Below are 16129 nucleotides of genomic sequence, written 5' to 3'. Positions count from 1 at the left end.
TCTTAGGATTTACAAAATGAATACACTGAATGAAAAGTACAAGACATCATATTCAAAAATCATTCTAATAAATAGAACATTTTACTTACTCGTCATAATTATCTAGAACAGAATTAAGTAAATTTAATTCTTTCGATGTATAAAGTTTAACTTCATATAATGTATTATAAAATATGTAATACTGTTTGGTTTCTTTGTGTTTTGACGCAACTGAAACAAATAAAAAAATTCACGGAATCAATCGAAATACACTTTGTTTAATTATAGCCTATTCACGAAAATCAGCTTAGCTCTTTACCAATTATATTGTAATGAATTACAACGCCTTTTTAAAAGGCTTTACTTAACTGGTCAATTTGAGCATGCATAGAACACCCTAATGTACTACGATTTAAATGGCCAAGTAGCTAAAAACGGCTCGTCATCACCGAATTCTGACATCCACTGAAAAATTGATTAAAATCGATCCAGTAGTTTTGATTTATTAATTACTGAATGCATAAAATAAACGCGTCCGATCGCTGCTAAATTCAAAGTGCAACAAGGAGAACCGCGGCCTCCGACGCGCGATTTATAGGGACGCTCCCGCCACCCCGGCCGGCCGGAACCGCCGCAAACGCTACGTCCCGCAATTTTTAAATCTGTAATATCTTCGAAAATATTCATTTAAATCATATGTTTTAATCATATGCTGGGCCATATAGATCTATATTAAATCAGTAATGTATTTAAGGTATTTAATTAAATAAGGATTAATGCTGTATTGGTTCAAATCGCTTCGAAAATTAGCCATTACTTGTCGTAAAAAGTAAATGACAAAAAAATGTTATTGTGGGATATCCATAAGAGATAGACATATACCATAGCAGAGTTTTCTGTAGACCTTTTCAATGTGTACAATACTTAAATCTCGTAGGGTTCAGCCTGCGTTTGCAATGTAAGCGGAAAAAATGTAAATATTTACGTCATCACATTAGAAACCTCAAAAATAACAGTATTTTTCCACTCAATCTCTTCAATCACTCTATCTATTAAAAAAAACCGCATCAAAATCCGTTGCGTGGTTTTGAAGATTTAAGCATACATAGGGATATAGGGACATAGGGACATAGGGGATAGGACATAGGGACAGAGAAAGCGACTTTGTTTTATACTATGTAGTGATGTAAAGTATTGTAGAGTTTGCCTATAGATGAAAGTATCTGAAGTGGAAACTCCAGATGGCCAACTGTTTAGAAAATATAATTACTTGACACGTACGTAAGTGAAAACGGCGACTAACTATTTTCTTAACGAGATATGTGTATATCATAAATATTATGTGTTATGAAAATAATTTAAAAATATAAATTAAGCAATCATTGCATCACATTAACGTGTTTTTATTGTAATATTTACTATGCAATAATGTTATTTTTATTATATCATAAAAAATGCTCATTTTCTCTGCCCAAAGGTTGCCTTGGAGAGATCGCTCATTAGCGATAAGGCCGCCTTTTGTACTTTCCTCCTTTCCTGTTTTCATTTTTTGTAACTTTGCTCACTCTTGGTGAACAATAAAGAGTTATTATTATTATTATGCTTAATATTTATTATTTAAAAAAAATATTTTACCTTGATTGTACAGTTCAACGAATCTCTTCTCATATTGCAGCAGTTCAGCGGCGCCGGGCACTTCGTCTATAGCCACGGTGTACCTCAGAACTTGTCTATTCAAGTGACCTAGTTCTACTCGCACGCTGCTTATAAAGTCTTTTAGTTTCCTTTCCCGCTCTTGAAACTCTTTTAATTCCGCTGGTGAAAGAGGTCTTTCTTCAATTTCTTTAGTTGGTTCTTTGGCTTCTCTAAAAGAGGGGTTTTGACAAACTGTTTTAGTTACAATTTAATTTAGTTGAGGAGTCGATATAGGTGAAAATAACAAAATAAATCATAATTATGATTAATAGAATTTGCGTTATTTTAATTAGAAATAATCAATTTTTAAATATGTGAGTACAATACCAGATCATTATTACAGTTAAGAGATGGTAGCCACTTTAACATGAACTAAAAATCCTTAGCATAAAATACCTTAGCGTCTCTTCGAGCTTTTTATGTTCCTTTTCCCTGTATTGAATTAATGTCATCAACTCATTTCTTTCCTTTGCAAGATCCTTTAGGGATTTATAGAATTCTTTCAAACTTTTGTCACTGTAATAAAAAATATTGAAATATATATTTAAACTTTATATATATATATATAATATATTTAAATAAATATGTATTTTATGAAATCAAAACTTTAAAAAACATTGGTTGTCTGTAAAGTCGGTTTACGGACGATAGTTTAACGTGACAACGTCATAACAAAACATCTCCTCGGACGCATAGGCCAATCGAGTGGAAGAGAGGAAGATGCGCAAGCCTAAAATGAGCGTAACGGGACAGAACAAAAAAAACATTACATTATTTTTTAAGATAGGTAAAAACAACAGTCTATTAGTTTCATAAAATATTTAACAATACTTTTAAATTATTAATTTTAATTATTTGGAAAGTTAGTTAGTAAACTGTGTTACCTATAGTCGTCTGTTTTCATTAAGTTTTTAGTTAATTTCTTCAATTTGTTTAATACATCAGAGTATTTAGCTTTTGCTTCCTCCATTCTTTTTTCATGGTCTTTTCTTACAACCTCAAACTCTTTTTCCATTGTATCTATGGCTTTAGTCAATTTTTCTATATCTTCAGAGTACTTAGCTTTTTCCCTAGCTTCCAATTCTTTAGGCACATCGCCGGTAAGCTCTGAATGCAATACGACATAATGAACTTTAGTATTTGCGGTGTCCTCACTATATTCTTTATCATTTATATATCTTTCCATCTACAACATGCAAACTTAAGTTATTGATATATTTATTTACATTACACATACATTACAGCCTATACAGTCCACTGCTGGACATAGGCCTCCACAAGTTTACGCCAAAAATAACGTGAACTCATGTGTTTTGCCATAGTCACCACGCTGGGCAGGCGGGTTGGTGACCGCAGTACTGGCTTTGTCGCACCTAAGACGCTGCTGCCCGTCTTCGGCCTGTGTATTTCAAAGCCAGCAGTTGGATGGTTATCCCGCCATCGGTCGGCTTCTTAAGTTCCAAGGTGGTTGTGGAACCTTGTTATCCCTTAGTCGCCTCTTACGACACCCACGGGAAGAGAAGGGGTGGCTAAATTCTTTAGTGCCGTAGCCACACAGCATATATTTATTTATTAAAGTTTTATTGCACAACACAGTATTGAATTGTACAAAAGTTAAGTTTAATACTAAAGTATTTTCTACCAGCAAATCTTAGGACTTTTTGGGTCTGCAAATTCTTATTTAAAATATTACTCACATTAAAAAATATATATAACAAAAACTTAATGAAACTTACTTCTGTAGTGATTTCCGAAGGATCAGCGAGAGATTTCTCATAATCATACTGAAATGTTATAGATAAATTAACACTTATGTTACGTTATTGGGTCAATTTAAATTATATTGCATGGAGATAAAATTATCACATTCTCAAAATAAAACATATTTAATAAATAATTAACAATTTTGAAATTCATGGTTTTTAGAAATTCTACCCCTCTATGGTTTTAAGTAGGACTAAACAAAATAAAAAATATTTTTTTTTTATATTTTTAAACAAAAATCTACTTTTTATAACGAAGAAACCATGTTCACGGAAAAGTAACCATGGTTGCTGTACTGTATCCGAAAAGTTAGGCATGTAAAAAACCTAATAAACCGTGATAAAATTGGAAAAAATTGTTTCATTATAATGAGTGAAATTCGGGTAAATATCACAAAAAAATATAAAGATCTACTTGTGAGATGCCTTGGGGACAAACTCTTTTTAAGATTTGATAAAGCTTATGGATGCCTGCAACATCCCACACTGGACCCCGCCTGCCAAAAGCTTTGCTGGATACCTTATTTACCACAGGAATGTGTTCCTACATTATAGTTGAGAACAATATTATTTAATTTTGATTGTATGAGCAAAATACTTTAACAGTAGGGCTGTTTCAAATTTTGAATAAGATATTTCCTGCAGCGTAGGGTACAGCAATTCATCTTAATAAAAATGTAAGCAATAACTCAAAACATCAAAAATGACTATTTTATTTCATTTATTTATTTACACTTTATTGTACACCAAAAAGGAAATAAAATAAACAAGCAACATTAACAATAATTAGTAGAAAAAAAATGTACAAAAGGCAGCCTTATTGCTTAAAAGCAATCTCTTCCAGGCAACCTTAGCACAAAGGAGATGCTATATTGACGGTGTAAGTGTAAAGTTTAATTTCAAACAACAACTCAATAAATAGACATATACATACCTATATAGATAGACTGTTTACATACATACATACATACATACATACATACATACATACATATACATACATACATAGTTAATAATAAGTAGTAGTAAATAGTTAATAATAAATAAGTTCATACTATATAAATAAGAAGTTTCTAAACAAGATTAATAGTGACAGAAGGAGACTCCTTTTTTTCTTTAGAAAGTTATCTTTTAACTTCATCAAAAATATTTTACATATTACACTAACCAGGAAATCAAGTCCCTCATCTTGTTTTGCTTCATCTTGATTGTTAGACACATGCATCAACATACGCTGGTCATACTCAGATAGGACAGAATTTACTTGTTCCATTTCATCAGCAGGTAGAGCTCCTTTCCTCTTTCTTACTCTACATGGCTTGTAAAGATTCTGAAATTAAATAAATATATTTCATATCAATATTTTTTTTAATTGGCATAATAACCCTTTGTTTTAATTTCCATTTCAAATGTTGGTATTTGTTTGTTAGTGTTTAGTTAGTTATTAATGGTTTGCTTATTGTCTAAATGTTAGTAAGAGTTTTTTGCTATTAGATATGGACCCCTCCTCAGGTGAAGGCCTTCTTCAGTCATTTTCACTCATCTCTGTCCTTGCCGATAGTTTGCCAGTCCTTTCCTAATAATTGGGTTATATCGTCCGCCCATGGTCTTTTCGGTCTCCCCACCCTTCTTTTGCAGTTTTGCCCTTTCCACCTTGTAGTAATATTTAATTAATTGGCATAGGGGGCATTAATTTTCATCTGTCACGTCACAAATTAGTGTGTTCTGGAAGATTTGTCTTGAAACAAAAATTGTTTCCTCTGCTACAAGCTTAACAACAACAACAAACTGAAGCTAAAGTGAAGTGTGTGTTAGCAAGGCTCAAATGAACATTAGTTTGTAGTCGGCACTAAGTGACACTTTCTACTGCCCTCATATTTCAACAAATTGAACCTGATAGAAACACAACAACACTGTTTACTGCCTACCAACTTAAATTGTTTCTTTGGAAAATGTTACTAGCCTGACTAAAAATAAATTGCCCACCAACCAATACCTTGGGATTTGATGACTAGCCTCCCATGGTAGAAAATCTTACTGGAAAAAAAACGAGTTCTGCAGATCTTCCACAGAAGCCTGTTTTAGCATAAGTCAAAAAGACGAAAATATTCCGATGTTGACCTTTGCAACTCATATGTTGACCAATCAAACAAAACTAGTAACTTGCTAGAAATAGCTGTACTGGAAGACATCCCTCAACATTCTGATCCTCCACCATGGCAAAGGGTACCATTATCAGTAAAGCTTTAGATTAGGAAAAACCGAATTTAAGGACCATGGGGGGAAAGGGGGGGGGAACGCTACCCCTGGTACCACTGTCACACCTCGGAACCCCATGGTTATGGAGATATCCATGGTTAAAGTTTTGAGGTTAGAAGAAGAATTTCGTAGCTTTCACACGTTATTTTCACATTTCACATGCGTTTTTTCAAATTTTGAGGTGTGACAGTGTTACCTTGTATAGATTCCCCTACACCCTCCGCCCTCCACACCCAAAAACCCCATAATTCGGTTTTTCTAATTAGGTTTTTCCTAGTCTAGATCTTAGCCCCATTATCTAATAGCAGCAAGAAGGCCCTGAGGCGCAAAAAACCATCACGAAAAACTGTTTCAACACCTTGCCCTTGGACCTAACGGATGAATCATGCGTTACTGATCATCCCAAACCAAATAAACTTCTGCCTTATTGTTGTCAATGGCATAGAGAATGTGAATCAACTATCGAAGCTTCTCCAAACCATCATGGTGACAACTGTCAATGAAGATTTGAGATTTAAGATAATTAATAAAAACCTATTCCACATTCTCTTCAAAACTGCTGAAGAGTATAAGAAGACCATAGCTGTTATAAGTGTATTTTTTGTAAATTCTTTTTGTAAGTGTAATTCATTCAATTTAAATTGTCAACTGTCTTCTTATAACAAAATATATAAATTCTCTAAACATAATTGTGTTTGCAGGCAACCGAAGAACAACCGACTTCAATTATTTCGACAAGTAATACAACGTAGGTGGACGAAAAATTAGTCAAGTAAATACGCCTTATCAAAGATTACTCCAAAAGTTGTAATTAGATCTCGATGAAATTTAAATGGACTACATGCCCATTAGAAACATCGGCTTTCGATTAAATTAAAAATCATCAAAATCGGTACACCCAGTAAAAAGTTATGGGGATTTTCGAGAGTTTCCTTCGATTTCTCTGGGATCCCATCATCAGATTCTGGTTTCCTTATCATGGTACCAAACTAGGGATATCTCCTTTCCAAAAAAATAATATTATTTAAAAAAATAGTTATCAAAATCGGTTCATAAACGACAGAGTTATCCTCGAACATTCATTTAAAAAAATATATATATGTATACGGTCGAATTGAGTAACCTCCTCCTTTTTTTGATGCCGGTTAAAAAGTCATGATAATGAAATACACAAGTAAATTAAATTTTTAATTTCTACGATTTTTATTTTTGTGTTACCCACACATTAGGAAATTCTAAACATTTTTTAATATCATATCAAAAATTGTTCCGCTGGATCCCGCTGGTACGGTCGATTTTTGATATAAATTAAAAAATGTTTAGAATTTGATTTTGGTATAAAAAATATACATCATTTCAATCTATAAATTACATCAATCTATAGAAACTTTGAAAATAAATTGAGTTAACAGTTTCACCGCTTTACTTACATAGATGGTTAAATTCTATTTGGGATCTACAATTACCTAGATAAACAAATTATTTCTGCATGATAATTTCAAAAGTGTTTACAATATTAATATTAAGAAATTAGCTGAGGATATTCAGACACTAGCGTGACTCCAGCGGTAATCTAGCGTGACTAGTAAAAAAAAAACTAACCTAACCTCAAAATTAGACCGTTCATTGGCATAATTTCGTTCCGTGACGTCTCCCACTTCTAAAGAACACTCTAGGTGTATTTAGTGTGATTAAATTACAGACACAGAACCACAATAAATTTTAAACTGTACTTAGTGCCAGCCACGCTGGAGTCGGAGCTAGTGTCTGAATATCCTTATCGTAAGAAATTACCTGCACAGCAAGAAGGTTTCTTAACAACTTTTCATTTTGAAGGAAGTAAGCACGATCCGCTTCAAAAATATGATCTTTTTCATATTGCAAGACTGCAAATTTTCGCAGTTCATCCTCTTTGGCTTCTCTAAATTCACTTGAGTATTTAATCAACCACTGTACTAATGGATAAATATTTATAAAGTCTAGACCTTGTATTTGATGAGGCTCAATTATATAAGGGCACTTCATACTTGGCAGTACCTTTACAATTTTTTCTGTTAAAGCTCTAAAAAAAAAATTTATATTTATTTTATTTATTTATAGCACTAAATGACTTAATATACATTAATTTTCATATACATTCCTGTTTATTAAAAATATAATAGTAATTATAAACTGAAGGATTATATAGGAATTGATTAGTAGTGCATATAGTACTCTTTTTATATTTTCTACTCTGTGTTTTATTAGTTCATACCAATTAACATTTCATAATGGGTACGTACATTTTCTTGCCTATAGTGAGATTCTCTTCAAATAACAAACTGATATCCATATCAATGTCACACAGTTCAATGCACCAAGTTAATCCTCCCACAATTTTATCAAATGCTGATAATCCTTGGAGTTGTGCTCTGTAATATCCCGCAGCAACGAGAGCATCTGATATTTCGTGCCATTTCACAAGTTGCTCAGCATCTTCACGTACTTCTACCTAATTTTTTAAGGTAATATAAAAAAAATTAAACATGTATTTTAGGAATCTTCTTCACCTATATTACAGTGGCTAAATCGACAGTGCCCTACTGGCACAACAGATATGCATTAAACCCAATAATTATTTAATTACATGCAATTGGTTAGCCATAATGAATATTATAAATAAAGATTATTATTATTATTTTATTATTTATTGTATTACCTCTTTGCCTTCTTGATCTAAGCCACTATAAATGTTCAATAACGGTTTACTTCGAGTAAATATATTTTTCTGTTTTGTAGACATTTTTAGTTAAAATAAATTTGCGATAACAATAATATTAAATTAAACTAAGAAAGCATCCACCAAATAGGATTTCAATAAATTCGTTTCTTAAGTTATTAGTGAAATTTTTTTTTTTTATCATAAAGCCACAAACTTAATAAATAGCTATAAACAACATCCAATAACTTGTAAGATGAGGTTTTATGTCAAATTAAGGCAGTTCTTTAAGTATATTCATCGAATTTCCATTGTCTAAAGTATTAATCAGTTCTTTGCTTAATGGAAGTATTAATCTGCACCTCTCGGTAGAGAGAGTTCAGTTCTTTGCTTAATGGCTTTTAGTTGTGTCAGTTTGACACATATCATTTCGCCAATGTCACGTGGGATGGAGAACACACGAAGGAGATTGTTATTTTTTCGGTGGATTTGAGAATACAATTTAGTTAAATTTTGAAGAAACACGAAAATAGTATGTATTTATTCACAATACTAATAATACAAAATGTACAAAAATATAAAAATATTTATAAGTATATAACATTGTACTAAATATATATATATATATATATACATTGTAATATTTACAATTTAATTTTATTATATTTAATATATTTACATAAAAACGAACACAGAGGACTAAACACAAACATTAATAAAGATTCAACATTTATAGGGCGGGGAACTTCAGGAGGGAGTACGTCATACAACGGATGAAGGAGTTTGGGGCAATTAAACAGGATATGGGATGGGGATCCTTCATCTAAGCCGCATTCACAGAGTGAATGGTCCCGTACTCTAATTTTTGCGAGATGTCTAGGTGTGCACGCGTGACCTAAACGCAACCTGCAAATGGTCGAAGTGACCCAGCGATCGGCGTGTCTAAAACGGAAAAACCATGGTCGTCTAGGGATTTCTGGTTGCAGGCTCGCATAGTATTTACCTTTTATCATTTTGGATGATATCCAAGATGATGTCCACGAATTGGCCAACCGAGTATTCGCTGCAACACCAAGATCATAACAGAAATTTTTATAGTGAGCATGGGAGCCGATTTGGATGGCAGATTTGGCACATGAATCCGCAGTCTCGTTGCCGGGAATATCAGAGTGACTGGGAATCCAAACAAGAGTGATCTGCAATCCTTTCTGATGACATAAAAACAAAACTTCCCTGATCTTTAAAATAATGACAAATCTTTTTCTGCTACGAAACGGGTTTTCCTTAATTGCTAATAGGCAACTTAAGGAGTCAGTCAAAATTACGGTTTGTCTTAAATCATGGGAGTGGGCATATAAAATAGCTTCCAAAATAGCGACGGCTTCACCGGTGAAGACCGATGATTCAGGCGGGCACTTAAACTGTAAAATAATTTTGAATTTTGGGATCCAGCAGGCTGCGCCAACGCAGCTATCTGCTGACAGTTTAGACGCATCGGTATAAATAAGTAGATGATCGGACCAATTTTGATGAACTACATAATTAAAGAGAGACTTAGTGTTCGGGGAACCTTTGATAAGACCAAGGTTCGTAACAATGACAGGACGATATACAAGGGCTTTATAGGGAATAGAAAAAAGAGGATTTATAGGCAGTTGAATATATGGATTTGGAAGTTTAGTAAAGTACAGGAAGCTATTCAAAAGACATGATTCGGGTTTGTTGGGATTGTGAATTTGTGATAGTTCGCTTAAACGACTCCAAAGAGGATGTGAAGATAGCTGTAACATTTTGCTGACAAACCGATCACAAAGGAATTGTCTCCTTATTTGCAACGGAGGGTCAACGCATTCAACCTGCAGAGCATTCGTAGGTGTAGATTTCATAGCACCCAGAATGATTCTAAGGCATTTGTATTGTATTTTATTTAGTTTTTCTGAAGCTGATTTAATAATAGGGTCTAAAACGAATAAACCATAGTCCATATGGCTACGAACTATGGCATTGTAGAGGAGTTTTTGAGAATATGGGTGAGCTCCCCACCAAACGCCTGAAACTGCCCGAAGGGCATTGATACCTTTTTCACATTTTTTAAGAATATGCTCTGTATGAGAAAATCCATTAAGTCGGTTATCGAGAATAACTCCCAGAAATTTAGCCTTATCTACGAGGTCAATGCGCTGACCTCCATAATGAAAATCGAAGACAGGGACGATTCTTTTTCTAGAGAAAGCAACTGCCTGGCTTTTGGTTATCGATAAAGATAAGCCATGGTCAGACAGCCACTGGCCTAGATAATGCAAAGCAGAGTTAACCCTAAATGTGATATCATCGACTGAATTTGATCGATAATATATGGCAATGTCATCAGCGTATTGTAAAATGTTGCAAAAATTGTTGACAGATAATTCGAGATCAGAGGTGTAGATGCTATAAAGTAAAGGACTAAGGACGGAGCCTTGAGGGAGACCTTTCCAGACAAGTCTGGGGGGAAGAGAGACGTTTTGGAATCTTACAGATATTGATCTGCAGAAAAGTAAATTACATATGAAATGTATCATCCTCGGTGGAATACCCAGCTGATGCAGTTTTTGCCTGAGTACCGCGAGAAGAACATTGTCATATGCAGAATTTATGTCTAGGAATACACCCACAAGGTACTCTCCTTTTGCAAAGGCTATTCGAATATCTGTGGTGAGAATGCTGAGACTATCCATTGTGCTCAGTCCCTTTCGAAAGCCAAATTGAGAGGGAGAGAGAATATTTCTACTTTCCATTACCCATTCCAAACGGTTCTTCAACAGATGCTCTGTAATTTTCGCTAAAGTAGATGAAAGGGCGATGGGTCTGTAGGAATTTGAATCTGACGGATTTTTGCCTGGTTTTAAAATTGGTAAAACTATTTGTGTTTTCCAAGAGTCTGGAAGAACGCCTGTTGTATAAAATCCATTAATTATGTTTAAAAATATAACTTGAGATTTATGATTTAAGTTTTTTATAAAAGAGTAGGGAATGCCATCTTCTCCAGGAGAGGAGTCTGTAAGCCCAGACAAAGCACACTGGAGCTCAGAGAAGGAAAATGGAGCATCCATTTCGTCTGAGATAGGTTTTGGAAGAGAAGGAAGAAAGTTGCTCTGGTGAGGAACAAAGGGAGGAGCAAGTTTGTCAGCAAAATTGTTAAGCCATTCTGATGGATCATTAGAAGAATTATTACTTGAAATGAGGGAACGACGAAATTTTTTAAGTTTTGTCCAAACTACTGAAGAAGGAGATCGCGGAGAAAGTGATTCACAAAAATCAACCCAGCAGCATTTTTTCTTTTTCGACACTAATCTTTTCAATTTAGCGTCTAACCGTTTATAATGTAAAAAATTAAAAGGGGACATAGACACAGAATACATAGACTCTGCCTCTGTTCTTTGTTTAGATACACGAGTGCATTCCTCATCCCACCAGGGAGTGGAAAGCACCTGTTTTTTGGGAAAATGTTTCTTAGGAAAATGAAAATCGGCGGCAGTTGTAAGAGCATTGACAAATGATTCGTAACAGAGAATGATATTTTCACCACCTATAAAACCTGGGATAGCGTCCAATATGTCATCAACAGAACTGGCAAAGTCAGACCAATTTACATTTTTGAGGGAATATTTTAATAGGGGATTAGGATTTGAGATAATAGAAGAAGTGGAACTTTGATTAAGAGATAAGACGATAGGAAAGTGGTCACTGCCAAAAGTGGAAGAAAGGATATTCCATGAAAGTTGTGAAGCAAGAGAGGGAGACGATAAGGACAAATCTACTGCAGACCCGGGGTTTTGCGAAGGGAAAACCCTACGAGTAGGCGAACCATCATTAAGGATGCAAAGATTGACATCATCAACAATGTCCACCAATAAGTGAGCATATCTATCACAGGAATGACAGCCCCATGCAGTGTGATGAGCGTTAAAGTCACCCATTATAAGGACAGGAGGAGGTAGTATAGAAAAGACAGAGCGAAGATCTGGAAATAGGGAAGAAGAAGGATGAGGTATATATATAGAAAGGATAGAAATGTTTAAGGATCTCACAGCAACAGCACTAAAGTGCTGGCTGGGAGGGAGGGGGATTTGAGAAAATGGGATAAAATGGCGGATAAAAAGGGCACAACCTGCATATCCATCACTTCTGTCATCCCTCAAACAGGAGAAACCTGGGACCCGAAACCGAGAACCAGGAACTAACCATGTTTCAGAGATGGCAATAATGGACGGACTATGCTGATTGATGAGGGAAATGAGTTCATGTTTTTTAGGACGAATGCTCTGGCAGTTCCACTGAAGGAAGCTGGTCGGAAACATTATTAGCAAGATTAGCTAGTTTGGAAAGGTTAAGGGCAACGTTGGACGGTAGGGGAACATCACTGCATGAAACAACCATACTAAGGATTAGTTCAGTAAGCATTTCTAAAAGGTTTGAGGAGTTTCTAAAGGAAGGAGTGTTATTGTTTTCATTAATAGCGCAACCGTTAGGAGTGGTGGAAGGACAGCTGCCAATAATGGCTTGGTGGGCTTGTCTATCGTACCCTTTCCCAAGAGCGGAAGAGGGGCGAGCAGAACGGACTACGGTTTTGCGGTAGGAGGAGATGGAATTGTTTGAGGAAGGGCTGGCATTGTGGGGGTTTAGAGAAATATGTAAGGACGGGGAGGATACTTCTTTAGTAATCTCCGCGTAGGATCTACGAACAGGAGGAAATTTAGTGGATGCTTCGAAATATGAACTATTACTAGCGGCCATTTCTAATTTAATCGAGTGTTGTCGCGAATACTCAGGGCAACCTTTGTCTGTAGCGAAATGCGTTCCTGAGCAATGAACACAAGAAGCATTGTCCTTAGTGACATCACATGAATCTCCACCATGTTGCTGTGAACATTTGTAGCACCTCGGTTTCGATCTGCATTGATTTTTAACATGCCCGTAGCGGCAACAACTGAGACACATGATAGTAGGAAGGTTGTAGGTTTCTACAGGAAGTGCAGTGTGATAGGAGAAAATTTTAGTGGGCAATATTTGTCCCCTAAAGGTCAAAACTATGGATTGGGTAGGAACCCAGGTGATGACTCCCTCATTGAGAACTTTGCGATTCATACGTCTCGCTTTCACAACTTCACCGCATCCAGCCGGAAGTTCTAATGAGTCGACGAATTCCTCCATCGACCAGTCCACGGGAACTCCTTTAACTAAACCCATTCGAGATATATTATATGTCGGGATAAAGGCATTATATTTGCAGAGGCTTAGAATGGGGTTATTTAAAAATGAATTGGCTGCATCAGCGGAATCAAATTGAACAGAGATTTTATTTCTGCCTAGATTTTTCACTCCGTCTTTTACGACGGAGCTGATTTTATGTTTATGTAAAAATTGCCCAAACTGTATCGCACGGAGAGTAGTACCTGAGGAGGGCTCAGTTACTTCCCGCGACACCTGAACGATGAAAGGGCCTTTATCATCACCTGAGTATTTTTTAGGACCTTCAGAGAAAGATGGGTGTACGTAAATAGATTGGATGGACGGATTTGCAGTGGCCGGGTTGACAATTATTTTCTTAGATGCTATATCAGTTAAAATATGTTCATTCGGTCGTTTACGAGATTCGGAAGATGTATTAGATAAAGAGGGATCAGGGATATTGTTAAAAATCCCAGGATCGGGGGGATCAGGAGGTCGATCGACCTCCATATTGAATTAAAAAACTTATTTCTAAACTAAAATAAATTTAAGTTAAAAAAATAATAAATAACTAACTACAAACACTTACAACAACCAGTAATGAGAGTAAAATACAATGATTATAAAAAACAGACTATTTTTACAGTAAATTAACGAAAGAAATGAAAATAAAACACCAAAATCTCTCTAATACGTGTGTTAGCCAAAACCACTAAGGCGCGAAAAAAACTCGGTAGAGAGAGAGTACTATATTCTTTGATCTGCACCAATCAGTGTTGCCAACCCGAATTTTGGAAAATTAGTAGATTATGTGCCAAATGTTGGTAGAAGTTGGTAGAATGTAAAATGCAAAATTGGTAGATCTACCACCTCAATTTAGAAGATTTTTTAAGATTAAAAATGCATGAACTGTTCTAAAAATGTTTATTTTTGGAAATTATACATATTTTTATTGAAAAATTTAAATGTTCTGGCTAGGCTGCCCGACGTTTGCTATGAATCTTTTAGTACGCAACGATCCCTCTAGAGTATCCGTGCAAATTATATTTCTCTGGAAGGTTTTCATATATATATATATATATATATATATATATATATATATATATATATATATATATATATATATGTATATATTTTTTTTAATGTTTACATCCATAGACTCTTGAGTGCCCATGCCTTTTTTAATTTTCAAGCGTTGAGGCGTATTATTTTCAACATTGCATGCTTCAAATTACGAACTAAAGCTTATTTTCTCTAATTCGATGGTGAATCCAAAACTGACCGTGAGATATATATATACCTATATATACATATATATTTATGTAGATTAATAATTAAGATAATTATTTACAGCTATGGGTTTTTTCTTTTTTTTTGCTACATGCTCCATTACTATTTTATAACACACTACAAGCTTTATACTTCACATTGTGTTGCTCTACATTGTTAATTTACCGCATTGTCGACGGCCACTCTCATTTTTCTAAAACAGCGCCCGCCGCCAGTTTCGCGAGCACATCGTCAATAACATTCGCATCCCTATTATGGATCGCCATTTTGAGGCTGTGCTCGAGAATTTGCCTACGGTTTACGGTACGGTTCATATTATTAATTGCAGAAAACAATCTCTCAACGTTAGCGCTACTATATGGAAGTGCGAGTAATTTTCTCACGAATTCGCATAGCAGGGGAAACATTGGAGACCTGTTTCCTTTTTTAATGGATGAAACATGATCCCAGAATTCTCCAGGTGTAGGATGCACATTTTTTTCTGTGAAATGAAAGTTCTTCCACTCTCTGTCCAATTCGGTTATGTTTTCTGGGCATAGTCCTAAAAATAATTCAGTGGTGATATGACAAACTAATATGTACGATTTTTATTTTTGTGTTACCCACACATTAGGAATTCTAAACATTTTTTGAATATCATATCAAAAATTGACCGCTCCAGTGGGATTCGAACCCGCGTCTCCGACTGACCGTGTCGGCGCTCTAGCCAATTAAGCTATGGAACGATGTACCCGCCAGAGCGAAATTCCTGATATGATGATTTTTATTTTCGGTTTAAGCGAACCGTGGCGCCGTCTATAGTGAGTTCTTTACAGAGACCCGTAACTATTCAAAGTTTCATATTACAATGAAAATCTTTGACAGGAGACGACACCATGCTATTCTTAATATGTACGATTTTTATTTTTGTGTTACCCACACATTAGGAATTCCTAATGAATATCCATATCAGGAATTTCGCTCTGGCGGGTACATCGTTCCATAGTTTAATTGGCTAGAGCGCCGACACGGTCAGTCGGAGACGCGGGTTCGAATCCCGCTGGAGCGGTCAATTTTTGATATGATATTCAAAAAATGTTTATGACAAACTAATTTACAAAAATTGGTAGTTTTTAGGTCTAAGGCGGTAGATAGGTAGACTGAAGTGAAAATTGGTAGATCTACCAAAAAGTTGGTAGATATGGCATCACTGGCACCAATAAAAAATAGACATTCGAACTCATTCGAATAAACT

At 35.1% G+C, this 16129-nt stretch overlaps 1 protein-coding gene and 1 long non-coding RNA gene across 2 annotated transcripts in view; one reads left to right on the top strand and one right to left on the bottom strand.

Annotated features, from left to right (window-relative positions):
- LOC123659654 overlaps window positions 1–824 on the top strand; it is a 17028-nt gene extending 16204 nt beyond the window's left edge. The window contains exon 3 of the long non-coding RNA XR_006744049.1: window positions 810–824. This is a non-coding gene — a long non-coding RNA (uncharacterized LOC123659654). The remainder of the gene's footprint in view (window positions 1–809) is intronic.
- Window positions 1–16129, bottom strand: part of LOC123659646 (coiled-coil domain-containing protein 93) — a 17690-nt gene extending 1561 nt beyond the window's left edge. Inside the window, exons 1-10 of the mRNA XM_045594846.1 lie at window positions 16092–16129; window positions 8395–8758; window positions 7979–8187; window positions 7491–7758; window positions 4606–4767; window positions 3411–3458; window positions 2559–2860; window positions 2071–2190; window positions 1615–1844; window positions 90–210 (exon numbers count right to left, since the gene is read on the bottom strand). Of these exons, the coding sequence (XP_045450802.1) occupies window positions 90–210; window positions 1615–1844; window positions 2071–2190; window positions 2559–2860; window positions 3411–3458; window positions 4606–4767; window positions 7491–7758; window positions 7979–8187; window positions 8395–8478 (1544 nt within the window). The 5' untranslated portion in view covers window positions 8479–8758; window positions 16092–16129. The remainder of the gene's footprint in view (window positions 1–89; window positions 211–1614; window positions 1845–2070; window positions 2191–2558; window positions 2861–3410; window positions 3459–4605; window positions 4768–7490; window positions 7759–7978; window positions 8188–8394; window positions 8759–16091) is intronic.

Source organism: Melitaea cinxia, chromosome 14, assembly GCF_905220565.1.
Source record: "Melitaea cinxia chromosome 14, ilMelCinx1.1, whole genome shotgun sequence".
NCBI lineage: Eukaryota > Metazoa > Arthropoda > Insecta > Lepidoptera > Nymphalidae > Melitaea > Melitaea cinxia.
Note: the sequence above shows the minus strand (reverse complement) of the source record. Positions and strands in the feature narration are given on the sequence as shown.